This window comes from Mandrillus leucophaeus, unplaced genomic scaffold (genome assembly GCF_000951045.1).
Source record: "Mandrillus leucophaeus isolate KB7577 unplaced genomic scaffold, Mleu.le_1.0 Scaffold107, whole genome shotgun sequence".
Taxonomy (NCBI): domain Eukaryota; kingdom Metazoa; phylum Chordata; class Mammalia; order Primates; family Cercopithecidae; genus Mandrillus; species Mandrillus leucophaeus.
Genome location: NW_012098876.1, coordinates 4,735,818 through 4,755,734, shown reverse-complemented (window position 1 = coordinate 4,755,734; position 19,917 = coordinate 4,735,818). Strand labels below are relative to the sequence as shown.

Here is a 19,917-nt window from a genome sequence, read left to right as displayed (position 1 = left end):
AAATGTAAGGCTTTAAAAAACTATCAGCGAAGCACCAAATCATAGAGCTCCTTGAAGTTTCCTGGTACTCCTCTTCTCAGCCAGGATTGTTAAGTGTTAAACAAAGGCTTTTTATGCCTTTTGTTTAAGGTGGGCTGGTGATCAACTGCTATTTTTAGGGAAAGTGCTGTCTTGTGTCTCAGCTCACTGCTTGAATACACACTCCAGTGTTCTCTTTGATAAGCCCCTCAAAGCAGAGAAATCCACAGTGCTTTATTGTAAACTTACACATGGCTGAAGAAGAGAGTGCAGGGAACAGCAAGATATAAGTCATATTGTCAGGGACTGGTCTCTAATACTGTTCAAATCTCACAGGAATGCAGAACTCTACTAAAGGTTGACTAGACTGGAGCATGTAGCAATTGATGATTGACATTTATATAAGAAACACTAGATTTGTGTTCTTTCTATTGAAATAGTGTCTAAAATAGGGCCAGCAAATGATCATTTTAATCCTCCCCTCCTTTTCAAAGGAAAGTTGAAAGCAATCATTGTCTAGGCCCAAAGACTTAACTATATTATCTCTACTCTTTGGATACTCAGATTAAGTAATAACCGTCATTTGCAGTGCTACATGTAACTAGTTTTCATCCTTATTCTAAGCAGATTTTTCAAAGGGAAATGAGGATATTGGCTTTTTCTTGTATATGATAACGTTTAACAAGGAGTTTGTGTACATTATTCAAAGCACATAGATTCACTTTTGGAAATTCTGTCAAAGCAGGCAGCTCTTCAGTGATTATTGACTGACAATTACTCTCAAAAGAAGATTACAAAACATATTTATGTCTTCCCTGAGCATAAAATACTGAATCAAAATTTCACACCCTCAGATTTAACAGAACTAACAGACTTATTCTTTTTGTTTAAAAATTAAAAAAGAAAACTTCATTTAGCTGAATAGTGACTTAAGGAAATGGGCAATGTCAAGTCATTTTACGGAGATTATATAAATCTAATGTAAACACAGTTCTATGGATTTTCTGTCCTTTGCAATTAAAGGCAATTCTGTCATTTGCCATTCCAGTCAGCAATCCTAATTATCATTTTGTGTGTGTATATGTATATATATATATATATATAGAGAGAGAGAGAGAGAGAGAGAGAGAGTCTTTCCATATAACCACGTTGTTTTTTACACTCCACAAGGAAAGCATTAATACTTATTTGATTTATTTAAACTCAGTGACACAGTGTTATATTTGTGTGGATAGGTGGGAAGCATTAAATTAGTGCCTCAAAAACTTTAATTTGCTTGAGAGTCATCTAAGGAGCTTATTTAAACACAGATTCCTGGGACCCACTCCCAGAGTATCTGATTCAGTAGGCCTAGGGTGGGCATAAAAATTTGCATTTCTATCAAGCTCCCAGGTATTGCTAATTCTGGCTATTACTCTGAATAGTAATAGGCTAGACAACATAGGAGAATCAGCTATTCAACGGTAGAGAGAGAAATGGAAGGGATGGGATAGGTAAATATTATAGTATCTACCTGTAGTGGGTTGAATAGTGGCCCCAAAAATATATGTCCATCTGGAACCTTAGAATGCGACCTTGTTTGGAATAATGGTCTTTGCAGATGTAATCAAGTTAAGGATAGTAAGATGAGACCATCTTGGAGATGGGCTCTAAGTTTAATGAGTGCCCTCACCAGATACAGACTTCTATCCTATATTACTGTATGATAATACATTTCTCTTGCTTTTCTGTTTGTGATAATTTGTTCCATCAGTCCTAGGAAACTAGTGTACTACCCAAGCTCCTACTACACCAGAATGCTCAGTTCCCTCAGTCATATGCTGTAAACAAAAAGGGTAGAATCTGGACACTGGTCCAGAGGTGAACAATGATTGAACAACTAACTGGCAAGCAGAGTTGGATATTTTCTGATATGTTATTTTATCTTCCCCCAAATACTTTGAGGTAAATAATTTTTGGTATCATTTAACAAAAGAAGACCTTAAAATGCCAAATAGTCATTTAGGCCGCAAATATTTATTGTTTATACCAGACTCTTGCTGGCTATTGGAGTGGTCAAGTGACTTGCCAAAAGTGACACAGCCAGTAAGTGCCAGATTAAGCACTTCACTCTAGATCCTGTTATACCGAATTCTGTGCTTTTCTCCATCACATTTTATGAATGGCTCATACCAGCAAGGCACAGAGCATTTTGGCAAATACTGACTTGTTCATTTCAGTCACTGTAGAATATTTAACAAAATAGAAAAAGAATTTATTTTTTTCAACAGGAATCTCTGTGATTTATGGTAACTGTTTAATGGTATTTCCATTAGTAATAATACAGTACTTTTCATTTGTTGTTATCTTTTAATCTTATTTCCTCTTGTAGTAAACCTTTTTACTTTATATTTAAACGTGCAGATAATTTAAGATGATACTTACTAACAAGATAGAAATAATAGTTCTACATTGTCTTTGGAGATGGAGGTCAGTGATTTAGACAATATTTCAATATTCTTTATTTTTTGAGATGGGGTCTCCCTCTGTGGAGTACAGTGGTGCAATCTCGGTTTCTATGAATTTATTACAAATTTTAGTTAACTACCTTTTGGGTTTTGATTTCACATGTTATTGCATTTTTGTCAGTGAATGTGGTCTGTAAAATAGAGATTACTTTAATATTTTTGAGACTTCCTCTGTGACCCAGTAGGTGGTCAAATTTATAAATGTTTCAACGTTGGAAACAATATGTATTCTTTAATTATTCAATGCTAGTTTTAATATATGTTCATTATATTAGGCTTATTGTGTGGTTGAATTATCATATTTACTGTATTTTTTCTGCTTTATTATTTTTTGAGAGGTAAATTGTATAAGAAATTTTAAGAGAGGTAAAAAAACTGTAGATTCAGTATTTTCTACTTGTAATTCTGTGTTTTCACTTTGTATATTTTAAAGCTACGTGTCTTAGTTCATTTAGTGTTGCTATAAAGGAATACTGGGTAATTAATAAAGTAAAGATTTATTTGGGTCAGGGTTCTACAGGCTGTGCAAGAAGAATGGTGCTGGCATTTGCTCAGCTTCTGATGAGGGACCCAGGATGCTTCCACTCATGATAGAAGGCAAAGGGGAGTCAGCAGGACACTTTTTAACAACCAACTGTAGTGAGAATTAATAGACTGAGAACTCACCCACAAAGGAGGGCATTGATCCATTTATGAAGGATTTGCCCCTATAATCCAAACACCTCCCATTAGGCCCCACCCCCAACAGTGAGGATCAAATTTCAATGTGAAGTTTGGAGGGGACAAACATCAAAATTATTGCACTAATATTTTAGATAATAGACAGGTCAAGACAATTATACTTTCTGAGTGAATTTTTTTTTAGCATTTAGTAATAACCCTTTTTATCTCTGATTATGCTTTTTGACTTAATGTCTGCTTTTTTCTGACACGAATATAGTTACATTAGGTTTCTTTAGTTACTTTTGTTAATAATTATGAATATATTATATTCCAGCTCCTCACTTTCAACCTTTTTTTTTTGAGACAGAGTCACACTCCATCACCCAGGCTGTAGTGCAGTGATGCGATATTGGCTCACTGTAACATACACCTCCCGGGTTCAAGCGATCCTCCTGCTTCAGTCTCCTGAGTAGCTTCACCCTCCTGAGTATTACTGTTGTGTACCATCACACCCAGCTATTTTTTGTACTTTTAGTAGAGATGGGGTTTTACCATGTTGGCCAGGCTTGTCTTGAACTCCTGCCCTCAAGTGATCTGCCTGCCTTGGCCTCCCAAAGTGTTGGGATTACAGGTGTGAGCCACTGCCCCTGTCCCTTTCAACCTTTCCATGTCATTCTGTTTTTTAAATTACAGATTTATTGAGATTTAATTTGTATATCATACAACTCACTTTTAAAAAAATGTACAGTTCAGTTTATTCAAAGTTTTGCAGCCAACATCATTAGCTAATTTTAGAACAGTTTTTTCATCACCCTGAAAGGAAACTTTTTACCCATTAGCAGTCACTGCCCATTTCCCATCTCCCCCTTTTCCGTGGTAACCATGCATCTATTTTCTCCTTCTATAGATTTGCCTTTTTTAGACATTTTGGATCATATAATACTGTGGCCTTTTGTGTCTGACTGTTCACTTTTCATCAATATTGTAGCATGTGTCAGGACTTCATTTTTAATGGCTGAGTAATATTTCATTATATGGATATACCACACTTTATCCATTGGTGGACATTTGGGTTGTTTCTACTCTTTGGCTATTATAAATAATGCCATTATGAACAATCATGTACTCATTCTTGTATGGGCATATGCTTCTGTTTTTCTTGGGTATATACCTAGGATTGGAATTATTAGATCATAGGGTAACTAAATTTCAGGTTTTGAGGAACTACCAAACTATATTCCAAAGTGGCTGTACCATTTTATATTCCCACCAGCAATAAATAAAGATTTCCATTTCTTCACATCCCTGTGAGCACTTGTCATTTTCTATTTTTTAAAAAAAAATTAGCCATCCTAGTAGGTTTGAAATGGTATATCATTGTGGTCTTGATTTTCATTTCTCTGATGACTAATGATATTAAGCATCTTTTTCTGTGCTTATTGGCTGTTTATACGTCTTCTTTGGAGAAATGTCCATTCAAATTCATTGAGCATATTTTAATTGACTTATTGTATTTTTATTGTTGTGACTTCTTTACATATTCTAGATACAATTTCTTATCAAATATGTGATTTGAAAATTTTTTTCTCATTATGTAGATTTTTTTCACTTTCTTGATTGTGTCCTTTACAATTACAGAAGTTTTAAAATGTTGATGACATCCAATTTATTCTTTTGTTGTTTGTGTTTCTGGTGTCATATCTAAGAAACCATTAACTAATCCAAGATTATAAAGATTTGCCCCTGTGTTTTCTTCTAAGAGTTTTTAACTTTTATCTCTTACATTTACATTTTTGGTCCATTTTAACTTTTATGTATGATGTGAGGTACAGGTTGAACTTCATTTTGCATGTGGATATCCAGTTGTCTGAGTACTATTTGTTGAAAAGACTATTCTTTTCTTACTGAATTGTCATGGCAACCTTGCTAAAAATCAGTTGACCATATACATGAGAGATTTTTTCTGGACTCCCAATTCTATTCTATTGATCTATTCTTCTGTTCTTATTCCAATACCATACTATGTTGATTACTGTAGCTTTGTCATAATTTTTGAAATGAGGAGATGTGACCACCTTCTTTTAACCACACCCTTTGCAGTTGTTCCTTCTAAAGAAGAGTATATTGCCCCACTGCATGCCTTTGGCTGAACTCTGTGACTTACTTTGGCCCATGGAATAAGGTAGAAGTGACAGTGTGATAATTCCAACCTAGTCCTTAAGAGGCTTTGTGTATTTTGGCTTTTCTTTTGACCCTCTACACTAACCCAAGTTTACCCAATGGTCTTAGGAAAATGCAAGTCATGTAGGGCAGAACTACCTACCTCAGCCAACCCTAGACCTGCAGGAGAGCATTCCTAGCTGTTTCACTGTGCATCAGAGATGCCCCACCAAATCAAAAGGAACCTCAACCAACCTGAAGACATAAGAAAAGAAGCCACCAGTTTCTGTAAGGAAAGCCTAGGATCTTCCATGAGAAGATGATGATGTACAAATTTCTTATCTGTATTAGTCATTTACAAACACTGTGCATGTCCATTGAGGATTAGCAGGGATTGAAATAATTAGAACAGAATTTCTACTCCATGGTGACTAAGGGAACCAGATTGAGTCTCTACCACCTGGTAGCTACACTCTGGAACTTGTAGCCTTTTCAGCTATCAAGATGAGAGTCAAGGCTAAGAATCTACCCTAGATGTCAAGAAAGACCCTGGGCATAATCAATGCTGAAGTGAAAAGGATCAGCACTGGAGAGAAAAGAGGGGAAGAGGTAAACATAATGACAATCTAGAAGATGAATTGAATTTCATGGCAGTAAGGGAACTCAGGAAGTCATTCAACTATCTGGGTGTGAACCAACTAGGAGCAAGTGTCAATTCTTTATATGGGTCATATTGTTGGATCCTCCCTCATGGGAACTAATATCTTAAAGTGGGTTTTGAACAAAATTATGGCACTTGAAAATATAGCAAATGAATATACATAATGTAAACAAGAATTTAAATGGAAAGTACTTCATTTGAAAAATTTTTTCAAAAATATTTTCAAAAATGTTAGCAGCAAATTCTAATAATAAATGTACTGAATAGACAGGCATTATCTGTCTATCCAAGTATTAACTCTACGAATTTTTCTATCCATTGAAGTACATATTTTTAGACATAATAAAAATGAATTTTCTTTAAAAAAATACAAATTGTATTTCTCTTCTTTTGGTGATTATCCTTAAATATGAACATGCTTAATGGGTTTAACAATTTAAAACTGATCACCATCACTCTTCTTCTGAATAATTCAAGGTTCTTAAGATGCTTTCACCTTTGTCTAACCCCTTTTCCTCTTCCATTCAGTTGTCTACTTTTGTAAATCCTCTTTGTTCTTTACTCCATTACCAATTTGTCTTTTTTTAGGTCAGTGTTTATTTAGATTTACATAATGTTGAGCACTTAATTTACTTATCTTCACTTCTTTTTGACTTTTCTAGATTAATCTTCTTCCTCCAAAGTACATTCTGTAGTAGCTCTGTCAGCAAAGTTCCATCTTTTTAGTTCTCACTCTTTTGAAAAATATTATTTTAAAAATTGTAATTTTTTTCATAATCATGGAAATTAACAATCACAAAGGCAGAGAAAATAGTATTAAACCTTTTTATACTCCTCAGTCTCAACAAACACACATATATGGCTACCTTTTTGAATTACAGTATTATTGAATATTGTTTAATTGAAGATATGTTCCTGGGTATTGTTTTGATATGGTGCCTCTTAAAGCATAATTGTCTTACCTTTATAGCTTGGCACCATGGGCTTTTACAAATTGACATGTTTAATTCTGGAAAATTCTTTTTTTTTTCTTCTTTGAGACAGACTCTCGCTGGGGTGCAGTGTTGCAATCAACTCACTGCAGCCTCTGCCTTCAGGGTTCAAGTGATGCTCATGCCTGGCTGATTTTTTTTTTTTTTTTTTTTTTTTAAGTAGAGACAGGGTTTTGCCATGTTGAGCAGGCTAGTCTCAAACTCCCGACCTCTGATAATCAACCTGCCTTGGCCTCCCAAAGTGCTGGGATTACAGATGTGAACCACCACACATGACCTAATTCTGGAATATTCTTAGTCATTATCACTTCAAATATTTTATCTTCCATTTTGTTTCCATATTATTCTTATGGAATTCCTTTCAGAAATATTCTTGACCTTATCATTCTATTCTCTGTGATTCTTAGCTACTTTTCCAAAAAGTATTTTTGTGTCTCACTGCTATAGATTTGGTGATCTCGTCAAATCTACCTTCCAGAATAGTTATTCTTTCTTCAGTATATCTAATCAGCTCTTTAATTCATCCACTGAATTTTAAATTCAATGACTTGACTTTTTTTTTTAATTCTAGAAGTGCTATTTGGCTCTTTCATGGCTTATAGATAGTATAGAAACCTAAAGTTGTTCATTATAGTTTCTAATCCATTTTAACCCTTTAATAACTTAAATATTTATTTTTAATTTAGGTTTATTGCTGTAATACAAACATCCAAATGAAAATCATAAATGTAGATAAAATTAGATGAATTTTTTAAAATGAGCATTCCCTTCTAACCAGCACCAGATCAAGAAGCAAAACATTTCCAGAACCCCAGAAGTGTTCTCGTGCCCTCTTCTAGTCACACTTCCTACCTCCAAGATAACTGCTATCCTGACTTGTAGTGCCACAGTTTAGCTTTGCCTGTTTTTGAGTTTTATGTCAACTGAGCTATACAGTGCAAATATAATTATTTTGTGGGTTTTTTCTTCTCCAGATGATCTATATGCTCTTAATATTTATGAATTACAGAGATCATGTATACATTTTTACATTAATTTCTTGGCTCTTTTGCTTACTTTTGTCTTAGTGATTTTAGAAGTCCTGGATAAGTCTTCGTGTTAATTATTCGACTGGGAAATCTCAGGAGACATGAAATTGGATTTCTCACTTTAATGGTATAGACCTAGTGTTTTCATTCTTTTAGGGTTATTGCTTTTTGCCATCTAATTCCCTGTGTCAGACTGCGTACTACCTTATTGCTTTTGTGTCCTCGTGAATGAAGTTTTTCCTATTCTCTTGTTATGGACAGGAAAAGATCCTTGAAGTCCCTGGGCTTTATGGAATATTATTAGCACAGCTCTCTAACCAGTGTCACCCTCAAAACATGTCACTTATCTTTGCCTGGACATGAAAAGCCCAGCTCAAAACTCCTTTGGCCCCTTATCCTGGTACAAGTTTCTTTTGGACCTTCACTGTGTCAGTTTCCACCTATATATTAATAGCTTTGCATTTCATGTGCTTCTGGCATCTGATTTTTTTTTCTTTATCTAAACGTTATATATGTGTGTACAACTTTAAAGTGTTTTTATTACTATTTTTATATGTTTGTGAAGTTATGTAAGGGGGAGCGGGTAATATGGGAGGTAGACATCCAAATCAGATCAGTTTAGCACTCCTGAAAGATGAACAGATCCATGCAATTGCAGTGACTATGCAGTGGTTGACTAGACGTAAAGATGTTGTTTAGGGCTATCGGCCAGGGTGTTTCTTCTGGCCAAATTACTTGAACTGCATGGGGCCCATTATTTTACTGAGCTGATTTAGTCCTATATGAACTAACTCATATTTTTGTTTTTGTTTTACAGAAGGAGATTTCTAAAAATAATATTGAAAAGAAGAAGCCCAGACTTAGAAAAAGGAAAAGGTATGCTTTTTGAAATTAAATAGTATTATGATAAAATTGAAATATATATTGGATTTAGTTGTTGCATGACCTTTCTCATAATCCTTGATTCTGTTTCACTTGGAAAATACTGTGTTTACAGTTTTCTAAAAGAATTAATACAATTATAAGTAGTAGTCTTAGAAGTAGGGAAAAAGCTTTATATTTATGAAATATTTTGAAATGGGACTTTTAGAGATTAATATCTTATGAACAATCAGAAGAGAATCAGGTTTTTAGTTTAAAAATAGGTAATTTAAACCAGAAACAGGTTTTCATAATGAACTAATAAGCCACAGATGACAAGTTTTAGTGTTTGTCATTGAAGCAGTCATTTTTTAAAGAATGGTAATCAGTGCTGTGTTAGGAGGGGTCCTACTCAAAAACAAGGACTGACACTAATAGGTAGCCCTTTTCTTCTTCCTCGTACTTTTTCAGAAGATGAATAACTAAACTTTAAAAATGGACTTTCACTGCCTTATTTCATTACACTTCACACTAGCCCTGTGAAATAGTTAGGAAGTATATTATAATCTCCATTTTAAAAAATGAAGAATTCCTGGCTTGGAGAAGTTAGTGACTTTCTCAAGATCTGATGGTTAGAGAAAATACATTTGAGCGAATTTTTTTCTGACTCTGTATCAACAACATAGAGTCATGGAAACAGTATGGATTTTGCAGTCTGACCGAGTTTAGTTCTGCCATGTTCCACCATTTACCTAAGTTGTCAAACTTCTCATTTTTCTCTGATATCTCAAATTCTCAGTTTCTTTATATAATGACAGTAACAATTAGTAGTTGTTTTGGAGGAGGATTATGAAAAAGCCAGTGTAAGGTGCTTGGTAAATTGTTAATGCTTTGCACCTAGTGAGAACTCAAATCAATATTAGTCTTTGTTTTTCACTGCAACATACTTTCTTACTACATAAAACAACCAAGAGAATTACCTTAAGAAAATATATGTATTTATAATCTACAGTTACCAATGAATAGACATAAATAGTCATTTAAATATACATGATTGATCTTTTGAAACTAAATCTGTCAAATTCTTTTTCTAGGAAAGCAATTTTAAAATGCTCTTTTGAAAATGTTTGTTCTGATGATGCCTTATCGAAGGAAAACATGGGTATGTGAAAGCCTGTCCTGCTTTTAGTTCTTTAACCTATATTTAATTCCACAGAATGTAGCTGTAGTCCTTTGAAGGAAAAAAAAAGCTCTCGTATGTGTGTGTATATATACACATATACACATGTACACATATGTATACATTTTTACACATATATACGTGTGTGTATATATACACATATATATGAAAAATATTGATGAATCATTTTTGTTATTGATTTACATACCAGAGCTTTTAAATTTTCTTTAGGTTTCTATTTCCTTGAATTAAATTTTCTCTTAGTCATGTACTTAATTTTTTAAAATAACACACCAGGCCAGGCACAGTGGCTCATGCCTGTAATCCTAGCACTTTGGGAGGCTGAAGCGGGCAGATCACTTGAGGTCAGGAGTTCAAGACCAGCCTGGTCAACATGGTGAAACCCATCTCAACTAAAACTACAAAAATTAGCTGGCCATGGTGGCATGCACCTGTAGTCCCAGCTACCCTGGAGGCTGAGGCAGGAAAATCACTTGAGCCTGGGGGGCGGAGGTTGCAGTGAGACTGGGCGACAGAGTGACAGAGCGAGATTCCCTCTCAATAAATAAATAAAGCAGCAGCTGTGAGAAGAAATACCAACAACTATACATTTCAATCCAGACTTCTTCATTCCAAACTTACTGGGATCCTAGGAGTGCCAAAGGGAGAGAAGAAAGAAAAGCAGAAGCCTGGGGCTTCCAACTAAATTGTCCTTGGTTAGAACACAGTAGAGTGAATGTGGAATGCAGGGAGAAAGTTTTGGTTTTTTTTTTCTTTTTTTTTTTTTAATTATTTTTTATTATTATACTTTAAGTTCTAGGGTACATGTGCATAACGTGCAGGTTTGTTACATATGTATACTTGTGCCATGTTGCTGTGCTGCACCCATCAACTCGTTGGTTTTCAAAGGCAATTTCCTCCTTCTACATTTTCTTTAGTCTTGAAAAGCAGTAAAATGCTTATTTGCAATGTGGAACTTTGGCAGTCATGTTCAAAGCCCATTAAACCCTGAGGAGTTATCAGTGATATATTCCCTTTTCCTTGAAGTCACTCCCAGGGGATCCTATGGCATTGCATTTCAATTGGCTAAATAAGTCAGTCGTTGTAGTGTTATTAAAAGAAAGGAAAGCCAGGTGCAGTGGCTCATGCCTGTAATCCTAGCACTTTGGCAGGCTGAGGTGGGAGGATCCCTTGAGCCCAAGAGTTAAAGACCAGCCTGGACAACACAGTGAGACCTCATCTCTACTAAAATTAAGAAAATAAAATAAATTAACTGGGCATGGTGGCACATGCCTGTAGTCCCAACTACTGGGAAAGTTGAGGTGGGAGGATGACCTGAGCCCAGGAGTTTGAGCTTACAGTGATCTATGATTACGCCACTGCACTCCACCCTGGGTTACAGAAAGGATGAAGTCGTTATTTTTTTTAAAAAAACTTGTTTTTTTAGACCCAGAATGTAAAATAGGAAAACTTTTAGATTCTAACACTTTTCTTTTAGAAAAGTACTTTTTCCTCCTCATCACTCTTCTCTTTTATTAAAATACCTTCCAAATTTCAACATTGACATAGCCCTGCAAATTTATTTAGGATTTTTTTTTTTCAGTGCCAGCTTTGGGGTAACCCAACCAGTAGCTACTATATAAGAGAATGTGTTAGTCTGTTCTTGCATTGCTATAAAGAAATACCAAAGACTGGGTAATTTATAAGAAAAGAGGTTTAATTGGCTCACAGTTCTGCAGGCTTTCTAGGAAGCATGGTGCTTGGCTCCTGGGAGACTTCCCAGAAGGCTTAAAATCATGGCAGAAGGTAAAGGGGGAGCAGGCATGTCATATGGCAAAAGCAGGAACAAAAGAGGGGAGAGTTGCCACACACTTTTAAATGACCGGATCTCATGAGAACTCACTCACGATCACAAGGACAGTACCAAGGGGATAGTACTCAATCATTCATGAGAAATCTGCTCCCCTGATCCACTTACCTCCTACCAGGCCCCACTTCCAACACTGTAGATTACAATTCAACATGAGATTTGGGCAGAGACACATATCCAAACTCTATTAGGAGGAAACAGCTTCTTAAACATTTAATAGACAAGTCTAGGTGAAAGAAAACTCCATAAACATATATTTGAAAGTTTTTAAAATAGTGACTGAGTTATTGAGACAAACTGTGAATTATTTCTTATCAGGAATGGAAAAACAACACTGATTTATTTTTCTACATATTAATTTTTAAAAGCTAGATATGGGGCCAGACGTGGTGGCTCACGCCTATAATCCCAGCACTTTGGGAGGCCGAGACAGGTGGATCACCTGAGGTCAGGAGTTCGAGACGAGCCTAGCCAACATGGTGAAACCCTGTCTCTACTAAAAATACAAAATCTAGCTAGGCATGCTGGCATGTGCCTGTAGTCCCAGCTACTCAGGAGGCTGACCCAGGAGAATTGCTTGAAACCGGGGCGCGGAGGTTGCGGTGAGCTGAGGTCATGCCACTGCACTCCAGCCTGGGTGACAGAGTGACATTCCATCTCAAAAAAAAAAAAAAGGCTAGATATGGACTTTGCTATTACAGATACATATTTTTTCTTTCTTTTCTTTTTTTTCTTTTTAACTTTCTCTGAGTGATAGAGTAGCTGTAATGCTACCACTTCACTCTCAACAATAAATTGAAACAAGCCAGAGAAACTACAAGATAATCAGTGTTGATAGAAGATGATGGGTCATGCAATCAGCAAAGGCATTCATTTTGTCCGTATCTTTGGAGGATATCATTGACCAATTTTGATAACATAGTTTGTAGATTACAATAACTGCTATTTTTTGAGAATTATTTTTTAAGTTCATTTACAATATAGGAATACTTATTTAGAAAAGCAAACCTCCCACTACTCTGGAAGCAGAAGCTGACAGCAGTCAGGTTGGTGTTGTAAACCCTAGTTAACTTATGAAGTCATCCATTACTTTGTCTAATTTTGATCAAAAGGCAGTGTACATATTTCTTGCAAAGAGCCTACAATGCCATTTGGCAATGATATTTATTATCATAAATTGATTGTATTTTAGCCTAACATTAGAAATATAAAGGTGTTTGTTTGCCGTTTTTTCTTTTACAGCATAGCTTCAAATCTATCTTCTCAACAGTGTATTAAATGTCATTGTCAATTTCCATAGACTCAGAATGTAAAGTAGGAAAACTTAACATTTGTGAGTGGAACTGGGGAATTGGTGTGAAAATAACTATGAGCAGTCATCTATTTAATTCCACAGAATGTAGTTGTAGTCCTTTGAAGGAAAAAAAAAGCTCGTGTGTGTGTATATATATACACATATACACATGTATACATATGTATACATTTTTACACATGTATACGTGTGTGTGTATATATACACATATATATGAAAAATATTAATGAATCATTTTTGTTATTGATTTACATACCAGAGCTTTTAAATTTTCTTTAGGTTTCTATTTCCTTGAATTAAATTTTCTCTTAGTCATGTACTAGTCAGGTATATAGTCTATTATACTAGTCATTATATAGTCAGGTTACTAAATAAGAAATCTGTCTTAAAGAGAGTGTTACTTTTATTAACAAAAGTGCTTCAATAAAAAACGTACATTCCTCTAGAAAATCCTGATTTGATAGACATGGCATTGTTATATTTTTAAATAAACTCTCCAGGTGATTATTATGCCCACACAATTTTGAATGCCACTGTTTTAGAATCTAGCATTCTGTATTCTGTGTTCTTAGGCCTTAACAGTAACCCTAGAACATAGATCTATGTGGATGCAACTAACATGTTAATTACAGGTTTTGCTTGTTTGTTTTTAAACATGAGAACTTTTTATAAGATGTGGAGTTGCTTATCAAAAAGCTTGTTTCAAACTATTTTGAAAGAGGTTTTCCATAGAGAAAACCTAAAATTGACTAGGAGGAGGTGATAGCTAGGAAGGCTTATTAGTCTATGCCTGTTTTCTTGTGTTCCTGCCCCTTAGTAGGTAAACAGTAAATATTTGTTGATTGAATATGAAAGTGCTTGGGGAAAACAGTAAATATTGACAGAAAAATTATTTTCAAGACAAACTTGTGTTGTGAAAAATATAAACTAAAAGTAGTTTTTCCAGAACTGTAATGACAAGAACCAGGAAATGGAAACCTATTTCATAACCTGCTATGATTTTATTTAACATTATTTAATAAGTACTTTAGCAGAATTTTAAATTCTCCTGCTTATGTCCTGCTTGGGTATTTTCATGTTCCGTGACCTTTCAGCTGCTCTACTAGGTGGGATTTTTGCTGACTTGCCCATGAACTGCAGATAATAGAAGGTGGTATGTTAGATTTTACTAACTAGTGGAAGATGAAGGGATGTGTACTCACGGCCTTTCTCTCTGAATTATGTTGTCTTTGGAAGAGCTTCTCAGATGCTCCATCTGCCTCTGGTGCAAGACAATAGGCATGTGGCCTCCCTTCTTTGAAGCAAAGGCTTCACTAGGCCCTCTATAAAATGAAAATGTTTGTTTTATTTAAGTCAAAAATGCAAATGCATATTTTTAATCAGTAGTTAAGTCTACAGTTATAGTAGGCTTTTATTTCTTTGGTGGGGATATTGTTTTATCTCAGCAAGGTCAATGAATTACCAGATTTTTTTTTTTTTCGAGACGGAGTCTTGCTCTGTCGCCCAGGCTGGAGTGCAGTGGCGCAATCTCGGCTCACTGCAAGCTCCGCCTCCTGGGTTCACGCCATTCTCCTGCCTCAGCCTCCCGTGTAGCTGGGACCACAGGCGCCCGCCACCACGCCCGGCTAATTTTCTTGTGTTTTTAGTACAGATGGGGTTTCACCATGTTAGCCAGGATGGTCTCGATCTCCTGACCTCGTGATCCACCTACCTCGGCCTCCCAAAGGGCTGGGATTACAGGCATGAGCATGTCACAGTGACTTTTATAATGCAAAAAGACTTTTATAAATGCAGTATTTAAAAAAAATAGATTAAGCAATTAAGATGTGTTGCCATTTGGATTAGGAAGGCACTAGCTTGTGTTCAGCCTAGCCACTTAATTACAAAACTTTTCCTTTTAACAGTAGTTTAATAATCTATAGTAGAGATTGGCAAACTGTGGTCAGCAACTGCTGCCTGTTTTTGTAAATAAAGTTTTATTGGAACATAGCCACTCTCATTTGTTTATGTACATGTCAATGGTTTGTGCTACAATAACAGAATTGAGTTGTTGTCACAGACCATCTGGCTCCCAAAGCCTGAAATATTGGCTCTCTGTCCCTTTAGAAAAAAATTTGCTGACGCTGTTTCTATAAATAATATAATTTAGTTTGGTGCCTTTAGCCCCTAATTAAAAAAAGTTCTAATAAGCTTTTGATATTTCACTTCTACTTTATGGTTTATACATAGCAAGACTATTACCTACATTTTTTGAGGAAGAATTGTAAAAGATTCACGTTGATATTCATAATAATTTTCTATCAGGAAGAAGTCATGTAAGAAAATTATATGAAACATTTATATTTTACCTCATAGCATTTAAAAGATTTCTTCTTTCTGAGTAGTTAAGATTATGAATTAGATTGAATTAAGTGAGATGTAGCATTTTTTACTGTATTAATCATGTTTTTTTTAGTTGTATCTGAGACGGAAGTTTTACTAAAAGAGTTGGAGCAAATGCTACAGCAAGCACTGCAACCCACAGTCACACCTGATGAGTCTGAAGAAGGATATGGAGAGGAAATAAATACGGGAGAAAAGGTAATATTGATAGTTATTTTCAGACCTAAATAACAACTTCAAATTATTTAAACAGTAGAATTTTTCCTCATTGTACATTTTAAATATATAAAAAACTATTTTTTATGTCTGAAATTTGAGTCCTTGATTATCATGAGGTAAATAATAAACTAGTAGCCTGTTAAGAAATCAAAACACATCTATCAGTATTTGAAAAAAAAAATCTGTGTTTAAGCAGAGGAGTTCTTTTAATTTTAAATCTTTGGGATTGGAGTGAAGAAAGATGGACGATGCTCACTGTAGCTGAAGTAGGCCACTCCAGAGAGAATTCCCCCTTGCTACCAATCTTTACAGTCAGGAGAGGGGGCCAGGATAACAAGAGCTCACTGGAAAATCTGCCCTGTCTGGGCTATGCACCGAGATAATCTCTACAGGGACAAACCTTATCATTAACATACTGGAGGTAGAATTTTTCACTGGAATAAGTTTTACTATTTATATGTAGACTCATCCTGTTTTAATTTTTTCATTTGGCTTTCTAGGTTGAACTCAGAAAGGCCAAATGTGCTTACTTTATTCAATGTCTCTGCAAATAAAATGAGAGTTTGTGATACAAGGCTCTGCCATTAGTACAGAGCAGTGATGTGGTAGGTATGAGACAAAGAAGTCATAGGGTAGACACTTTCCTGTGCCAGTGCAGCTGTTCCCTAACTAGGAAAAAAATGGCAGTGAGGAGTTCTGTAACCCTAAGGCTTTATTCATTCATTTATTTAGATATGCAGTGCGCCTGGAGTCAAGAGAGCATATTGACACTGACTCTGAAATATAATCCTGTGTCCCAGTCCTGGTCCTGCCAATAAGGACTTGTGTAATTTGAAAAAGTGGCTTATCACTTACCTCAGAGGATTGTTTTGAGGATTAAATATGATAAACCAGGAAAAGTGCTTTCCATAGGAACAAACACCCCAGGTTTGGCTATTACTGCAGATGAGAATTGGCAATGGCAGTTGCTAGAGGGAATAAGTGCTTAGATTTTCTTACTTCATCTCTCTTTTCCCACATTCACACTTTGAGCAACTGCCTGTCTCCAAGTCTGTCTGTTCCAAGATGTAGAAAAAGATGGATTTATAAATGGACAAAGGGGTTTACACCGTTAAGCAGACTGCCCAGTTGTATGATTTCATTCAGAATGTCAACAAAAATAAAGATTATTCATAAACAGGTCCTTTATTGAGTTAGAAATTAATAAAATATACAGAATATACTACTATGGAGATGAATGTGCTAAAGGAAAGTAATATTAACATTAAAAACTCCTACTGAGTTGAAAAACATAACTTTCTTAATCAGCATCAGCAATATCAATTTTTACCTGAATGTGCATGAGTTGTAAATGCTACTTTTCCAGTTGGATTCCTTTCTAAAAAAAAAAAAAAAAAAAAAGACTTGTTTACTATATATGGGTCTTTTGCAGAACAAGAACTGTAGATTGGTATCATACATCCCACATACGTATAATTAATATACAAATTATTCTTTTTCAGCAAATGTGTGTTTTATTTGAATACCATATGGTTTTGTGTAGTGTTTTTCAGTGTTAGCAGTTTCTTTTCAAAAATACAGCCAGGTTGATCTTTAGAGCGATGTCCTGGAGCTTTTACAGGCACAGAATTGACTTCTGTTTTGCCATTATAAGTAGTACCTTGATAGAACAGAGAAATACTTCTGATTTTTATTTCTTAAGGTAAAATACATAGTTTTAACCCATCACCAGGCAGGAGCTTGCTTTTGTTTTAGATTCTTGTATTATTTTCTTCTTTCAAACAGCATTTCAGAAGTGTAAAAATTAGCTATTTTAACTGGCTAGTGGGCAGGTGAGTGCCTCCTGGTTACTGAATCATAAGCACTGTGCATACTAAGCTTTGTAAGTCTGGCATTCGTGCCAGATTCAGGATATTTGGGTTCTTGTTCACTTTTAAATGAGGAGAATAACAGTGAAACCAACTAGCAAAGCTGGAGAAATTTCAGTTTAAAAGTAAATAAATAATCACATGTTGGAATTTATTTACTGTTATTAGAAATAATTAATATGTCTCCCAAAAGCAACTCCACTTAAAGCTGGAGATGTATTGTTTTTAGGAGAAGGTGGCCTCTTATAAGGTAAATACTCCAAGAAGAGACCCCTAAGAATTTTAAAGTCCTGAGCACGTTGACTCTCTGAGCAGACATTGTATAAGCTGTTTTCAAAGTTGTGAATTTGATGATGTTTTCATCATTCATTTCACCTATGAGGTTTCAAGTGGATTATCTCAGGCATTTACATCAATAGATGAGAATAACAACATGGAAAAAAGCTTATACACATAGATAATCAAAACTCATTTCTATTTGTCATTGAAATGTTTTATGAAATTATTTTCCTACATAGAGTCACCTTCCTAATTATGTTCTTCTTAAGCTAATATTAACATTGGGTGACATGCCCTGACTTGGCAAGCAATCAGAGGAAATAAATTTTAGATTTTTATAAATCCACCTGAATAATTCACAAATTGAATAATCCATATACAAATAAAATAGAGTTTACTGAAAAATTATTGGTATAAAAGTGTACATTTTTGATATGTGAAAATATTTATATGAACTACATATACATTTTTTCCCTTGAATTACATGGGAAGTGAACTCTACCTTTAATAAGCTCTGAAGTTATAAAGCAAATAAATCCACATATGCATTGTTTTTACTAGTGTCCTTTCCCACTAAGCAAGAGCAAATTATCACTATTTTTAAGCAATGCAGATGACCTTTTGACAACATGACCACAGAAAATGTGACTTAAACAGTCACATTTTAAGTTGTATTCCCTATAACAATAATGTAAAAACTAAAACAACGTAGAAAACTCACATAGAATTAGAATTACCACTTTTTTCCAAAGCATAAAATTAAAACTAAAAATATATAAGGCTGGGGAATAGACACAGACCTAAATAATGACTTTTTCTTATATAAACACATTCACCCTACATTATACTATATATAGTGACTATTATTTGAACACTAGAATAACAGAAAAGTTTGTTTAGCTAATGTGGCTTGCGGAATTACTGACTACTTTATGTTTTGTTCCAGTAATCAGGTAAATTTGACGTAGTTCCGATTAATTATATGGTTGTTTTGCAGTTATCTAAATGCAGCCCAGAAGCTCCTGCAGGCAATCTGTTTGAAAACCACTGTGAAGAGGACTATCTTGTAATTGATGGGATAAAATTAAAAGCTGGAGAATGTATTGAGGATATAACTAATAAATTTAAAGAAATAGATGCTTTGATGTCTGAGTTTTATAATACTATACATTTTTAAGTTAATTATAAAAATATTGGCATCTTTATATTTATCCAAAGTTAAAACCTTAAAAATGTTTGGTGAAATAGGTATAAATTATACCAAAGTTTATATTTGCAATAACTTTCTACTTCATATTTTGAGAATGGCCGTGATTTTTAGAGCCAGTCAAATGGTATTTAAGTTAGTGTTAAAAATTTAGAATTAAAAAACCCTGATAGTTGTATTTATATATTTCTTGTTTGCCTTAATTTTTAAATGGTTTGTGAAATTGCCTCACAAACATATGCTTTACAATGATTGTTTAGGCCGTTTATTCAAAAATGGATAACTTAAAATGGCTGGCCAAGCTATTATAAATCTCAGAGGTAATTCAAATCTAATAGACTTAGAGAATGTATATTTGTGGTGGAATCAAACTATTACAAAATAAAAGGAAATAATTTTTTAAATAATTGTTTAATAGAGTTGAAATTTTTCTTGTAAAACAAAATTTCACTTGCTACTTATACTAGAAACAATTATTTCAACCATGGTACCCAAAAACTGACTGCTTAATAGAGTCTCTGGGAGATTTTGGAAGATCAAAATCCTGGACCCTTCCCTGCTGAATCAGTGTCTTTGGAGGTATCATCAGAAAGGTGGAAAAATGTAATTTAACGTGTATACAGAGAAGTTAAACATATTCATTATAAGAAATCTAACAATATAGAAAGTAAAAACTACATCATTTTTCAGGAATTCTCTTGAACAGTTTT

General features: G+C 34.6%; 1 protein-coding gene across 1 annotated transcript in view; it reads left to right on the top strand.

Moving 5' to 3' along the window:
* ZCWPW2 (zinc finger, CW type with PWWP domain 2) overlaps positions 1-19,559 on the top strand; it is a 108,732-nt gene extending 89,173 nt beyond the window's left edge. Inside the window, exons 5-8 of the mRNA XM_011985531.1 lie at positions 8,847-8,905; positions 9,985-10,052; positions 15,708-15,832; positions 18,998-19,559. Of these exons, the coding sequence (XP_011840921.1) occupies positions 8,847-8,905; positions 9,985-10,052; positions 15,708-15,832; positions 18,998-19,177 (432 nt within the window). The 3' untranslated portion in view covers positions 19,178-19,559. The remainder of the gene's footprint in view (positions 1-8,846; positions 8,906-9,984; positions 10,053-15,707; positions 15,833-18,997) is intronic.
* Positions 19,560-19,917: the final 358 nt, after the last annotated feature.